General features: G+C 72.2%; 1 protein-coding gene across 1 annotated transcript; it reads right to left on the bottom strand.

Moving 5' to 3' along the window:
* Positions 1–201: 201 nt before the first annotated feature.
* On the bottom strand, positions 202–4,908 carry TLX2 (T cell leukemia homeobox 2). Its single transcript, XM_005278427.4, has 3 exons — positions 4,376–4,908; positions 1,599–1,836; positions 202–550 (listed from the first exon to the last, which is right to left on the bottom strand). The coding sequence occupies exons 1-3, from the start codon at positions 4,773–4,775 to the stop codon at positions 334–336; spliced, it is 855 nt and encodes a 284-aa protein (XP_005278484.1). The 5' UTR covers positions 4,776–4,908; the 3' UTR covers positions 202–333.
* Positions 4,909–5,124: the final 216 nt, after the last annotated feature.

Raw genomic sequence — 5,124 nt, 5'->3', positions numbered from 1 at the left:
CCATTAACACAGACTTTAACCCTTTATTGGCAGTACAGGTCACTAGTAAGTCAGCTGGAGACAGAGCCTTTGAGTCAGTCCGCGGGGGCTGGCCTGCCAGGGTGGGTGTGTCAGTGTCTGGGGCTCCTTGCTCCTCCGTGGGGGCTGGGGCAGGGCAGGCCCACAGCTGGGAGCACACCGGCATCATGGTCCCTGGGGGCAGCAGCCCATGCCCCAGGGATCTGCATCTGCAGCAGGCATGGAGGGTCCGGCCCCAGCCCCTACCACCCCGCAGCCTCCGTGGGGACGTGCAGACGGGTCTCTCCCCCCGCTCCAGGGGGCAGCACGGGGGCCTCACACCACAGATGCCACCCCTGAGACGGACGTGACCTTCTTGTCCTCGGCCCAGGGCTGCAGGTTCTGCAGGGCGCAGAGGGAGGAGTTGTGCATGCAGAGCGGGTCCTGCGGCAGCGGCTGGCTCAGGCTCTTCTGGAAGGCCTCCTGCTGCAGGTGCAACATCAGCCGGTTGGCCTGCTGGCGCTCGGCCTCGCGCTCCTCCGCCGTCTGCCTCCTGCCGCGGGGGACGTGGGCAGAGCCGCGTTAGTGCCTGAGGTGGCTGCCTGCGCCTCGACCCCCACCCCTGCCCTGCCCCTGGCCAGTCCCTCTCTCCCACCACCCTGCCCCTCAACTACACACCCCTGCCCCTGCCAGCTCCTCAAGCCCCCGCCCCAGCACTGTGCGTGTCTAACGCCACTCTGCCCTGCCAAAACAGGAGCCCTGGCTACTCCTGTGGGGAGTGGGGCAGGAGCCCTGGCTGGGGGGCAGCTCCCAGGAACCCAGCCCCGGTCTCGCCCAGCAGGGGGTGCTGTGGGGAGTGGGGCAGGAGCCCTGGCTTTAGGGGGAAGCTCCTGGATTAGAGAATATCAGGGTTGGAAGGGCCCTCAGGAGGTATCTAGTCCAACCCCCTGCTCAAAGCCAGACCAACCCCCAGATAGATTTTTACCCCAGTTCCCAAAATGGCCCCTTCAAGGATTGAACTCACAACACCGGGGTTTAGCAGAACCAATGCTCAAACCACTGAGCTATCCCTTGCCCGCCCCTGGTCTCCCCCCAGCAGGGGTCGCTGTGGGGAGCAGGGCAGGATCCCCGGCTGGGGGGCAGCTCCCAGGAACCCAGCCCCGGTCTCGCCCAGCAGGGGGCGCTGTGGGGCGCAGGGCAGGATCCCTGGCTGGGGGGCAGCTCCCAGAAACCCATCCCCGGTATCGCCCAGCAGGGGGCGCTGTGGGGCGCAGGGCAGGAGCCCTGGCTGGGGGGCAACTCCCAGGAACCCAGCCCCGGTCTCGCCCAGCAGGGGGCGCTGTGGGGCGCAGGGCAGGAGCCCTGGCTGGGGGGCAGCTCCCAGGAACCCAGCCCCGGTCTCGCCCAGCAGGGGGCGCTGTGGGGCGCAGGGCAGGAGCCCTGGCTGGGGGGCAGCTCCCAGGAACTCTGCCCGTCTCCCCCAGCAGGGGGCGCTCCCTTTGCCCCTAGCTGCGAGGGAGGATGTGCTGCAGACGTTGGTACCCTGCACTCGGCCCCGCTGGGTGCGGCGGGGCCCAGCCCTGAGCTGCAGGCTGCGTTACCTCCACTTGGTGCGGCGGTTCTGGAACCAGGTCTTCACCTGGGCGTCCGTCATCTTGAGGGCCTTGGCCAGGGTGGCCCGCTCGGCCGAGGCCAGGTACTTCTGCCGGTGGAAGCGCTTCTCCAGCTCGCAGATCTGCACCCGGCTGAAAGACGTGCGCGGCTTCTTCCTCTTGGGGGGGGTGCGGTTCTGGTAGGGGTGCCCGATGCGCCGCGTCACGGCGAACGGGGACAGCGCAGCTGCAGGCAGAGGGAGGCCGGAGGTCAGGGCAGAGGCCAGGCTGGATACTGGGGCCCGGGGCGCGATGGGCGCTGGGGGGCTGAGGGTCTCCTGCTGGGGCACATCAGCTCCTCCGGCAGTGACTGGCCACCTGCCTCGGACTAGGAATGGCTGGGTCCGCTGCCTGCCAGCCCCCTGCTCAAAGCCGGCCCGCCCGGGGGTCCTGCGGCCAGCACTGCGCGGGGGGCTGGAGGGCAGGCACCGGACACAGCGCCGAGCTGCGGCCTTGCTGGGCCCCTGCTGGGATCTGGGCCGGAGCAGCCGGCAGAGCTGCCCGGGAGTCGGGCTCCGGACTCTGACCCCAGGCACTGAGTGTCCCCCCTGCGGCAGGGGCGACAGGGCCCCAGGGCTGGGGGATGGTGCGGAGCCACTGGGGAGCCTGGCACCCCCGCCGGCCGGCTCCACCCCCTCGTTACCGACGGCTCAGGGCCACTCCCACCGGCACGGTCCGGCTTCGGGAACCGTCCCGTGTCCCCCACCCGCCCCGGAGTCATTGCACAGGACAAGAGACTCCTCCAGGCAGCAGCGGAAACCGGCCATGCAGCCGGAGCCCCCCAGCCGGGCAGGGCTGCCCCACGTGGCTGGGCACCGGTCGCTGCAGCTCGGCCCTCCAGGCGCTGGCCGGGGGCTCGGAGGCGGGTCGCAGACGCAGCCGAGAGCGGCCCCATTGATCGCAGCTAAACCGGGAAGGGGCCGGCTCCGTCCGACCCGCCAGCCACGGCCCAGCCCGCGTGGGCTCCTCGCCAAGTCACAGGTAGGGCAGAGCCCAGCCCTGAGCCGAGGGCACCCGGGAGCATGGCGGAGCCCAGCCCTGGCTCCCCCGGACACCTGGCCTGCCCAGGCCGCCTGCCCTCACCTAGGGATGCCAGGTGTGGTTGGCCACATTCCTGGAGATTCATCACATGGCATCAGCTTTAGCGCCTGGAAACTCCAGGACAATCCTGGAGCGTTGGCAACCCTACCTCGTCATCGCCCACTGCCCACTCCCAGCAATGGGGCAGGAGGGGGGCACAGACTCCCCCTCCCCCAGGGCTAAGATCAGGCTCAAAGCCCGGGACAAACAGCGCCGCTGCACTCCGCACCCTGCCCCGGGTCTAGACACCCGCCCGCAACAGCCAGGTCAAAAGGGCTTTCCGCCCGGTCAATCGGGAGCCAAACACCCCCCCAGCCGGGCCCCCAGCTTCTGCCGGCCGGCCACGGAGGTGCCCAGGGCTTCAGGGACAGGGATGGACCCGCTGGAGCGATAAACACATCTGGGCAGGAACCTGCGGCTCTGGGTCCCGCTAAGGGCCAGAGGCTCCCGGGTGTGCTGGGAGCGGATGGACAGACCGACCTTCCCTGGCAAAGCAGCGTCAGAGCTGGGCACCGAACCCAGGCGTCCGGGCTGCTGCTCACAACACCTGCCTCGCAATCCCCAGCAGCTCGCCAGTCCCGTCAGCTGCGGGTGCGGGAGTCCTGGGGCGCACGGCGGGTGCCTCAGGACCCCCCGTCCCTTCCCGCCGCCTGGCTCCAGCTCCGAGGGGGACACGGGGCTGGGATCAGGGCTCCGAGCTGCGCCCTGCTCCTGCACAGCGAGCCCGGCCTGGGGCCGCGGGACCCGACTGCCGGTCCCCGGGGAGTGGGCGGCGAAAGGACCGGGCGGGTCCGGAAACAGCGACGTGAGCCGGAGCCGGGTCCGAATCGCCCGCGCATCCGGGGACGTTTATCCCCAGACCCGGGTCGGGGGGTTGCCCCTCCCCCAGCCCGTGCCCACGCCGGGCGCTGGGCGGAGAGCCGCAGCTGGGACACCGGGGCCTGGGGGCGGCCGCCGCGCCCTGGCACAGCCCCTGGGCGCCGCACCGCTGTCACTGGGCGCGCACCGCGCTGGACCCGGCGGGGCATTCAGGGCGCTCGCCAGGCGCGTCCCCCCGGGGCCCGGCTCCGGTTCCAGCGGGAATCCTGCCTCCTTGGCCGAGATCTCCCCTGCAGCGCCCGCCGCCGGCAGCCGTGTCACGGCCAGGGCCCCGCTGAGCTGGGGATGTCCGGATGCCCCAACCAAGGGCAGGGGGAACTTCCCCGGTGCGGGGTCCGCGCTCCTCGTTCTGGTTCTCTGGCGGCCCGGCAGCGGGGTCCGGGAACAGTCGCTGACTCTGCCCCGGAGCCGAGGCACCGAACTGGCCAGGCCTGTTCTGGGCCGGACTCTTCCCGGGGCGAGCAGCCGGAGCCGCCGCCCTGCCCCGCCCCGCCCCGGGTTCATGCTGCGGGGCGCGGAGCCGCTGGCCGCTCCCTGCCCAGGGCCGGGCAGCCCCGTCCCGCACAAGCCCTGCGGACACAGGGCGGCAGAGCCCGATCCGGCCGGGGATGTCAGCGAGGAGCGCTCGGCACCTGCCGGGATCGGGCCCAGTTTCATGCCCGTCCGGGCCCCTTGGCTGAGCGCTCCCGAGAGAGGGGCGGGGATCGGGCGCTCCCCGCCGGGCCGGGGCTCTGCCAGCCGGGCCAGGGAGCTGGCGGGGGGCTCACCTGAAAGCCGGTCTTTGGCGAGGCGCCTGCTGCTCTCCATCCAGGGGAAGGGGAGGCTGGGGAGGCCGGGGACCCCCGGCTGCGGGGGAGCGGCGGGTGCCCCTGGCGCGGGGGGCAGGGGTCTGTGCGCCGGCACCCGGATCACCCCTCCCGCGGGGCCCCCCGGGGCCACGGTCATGCTCCGGCTGAGGCTGTAGGAGCCCAGCGAGCAGGCGGGGTTGTACGCGCCGCTGCAGCCGCTCCCGTAGAGCGCGTAGTCCGGCTCCCCCGCCGGGCGGGCTGGCCCCAAGCAGCCGCCCTGCTCCGGGCCGCTCAGGATCTGGTCGATGCCGAAGCTGATGGGCTCGTGGTGCGGGTGGGTCTGGCCCGGGCCCTCCTGCTCCAGCCCCGAGGGCTCCATGGGGAGGGACGCGCTCCGCACCCCGGCTCCCCGCGCGCTCTCCCGCCCCCGCCGGGGCGCCCCCGCTGCAGGCCCCCCGCTGGAGCCGGCCCCATGCGCAGGGCCCCCGGCCCCCTGGGCGCACGGCACTGGGGCGCTGGGCTCCGCGCGCGGCCGCACGTACCCGGAGAGCGCCTGGGCCCCCGGGGCAGCGCGCGCTCTTCTGCCCGGTTCCAGCGGCAGGGGCCAAAAGCCCGGGCGCCTGCCCGCTGATTGGCGGCCTCCGGCAGTGATTGACAGGCCTCACCCAAAGAGGGCGTGGCCACGGGAGTCGAGGGGAACCGCCCCTTTTATTTCTGTGCAAAACGAA

This window comes from Chrysemys picta, chromosome 5, assembly GCF_011386835.1.
Source record: "Chrysemys picta bellii isolate R12L10 chromosome 5, ASM1138683v2, whole genome shotgun sequence".
Taxonomy (NCBI): Eukaryota; Metazoa; Chordata; order Testudines; family Emydidae; genus Chrysemys; species Chrysemys picta.
The sequence above is the reverse complement of the archived record's forward strand: the minus strand, read 5'-3'. Positions and strand labels throughout refer to the sequence as shown.

Excerpts from the sequence above, each read along its gene's own strand:
- TLX2 (XM_005278427.4), bottom strand. The coding sequence starts at position 4,775 with ATGGAGCCCTCGGGGCTGGAGCAGGAGGGCCCGGGCCAGACCCACCCG. Across the intron at positions 1,837-4,375 it reads CGCCAAAGACCGGCTTTCAG|CTGCGCTGTCCCCGTTCGCC; the intron begins GTGAGCCCCCCG and ends CTCTGCCTGCAG. Across the intron at positions 551-1,598 it reads AACCGCCGCACCAAGTGGAG|GAGGCAGACGGCGGAGGAGC; the intron begins GTAACGCAGCCT and ends CCCCCGCGGCAG.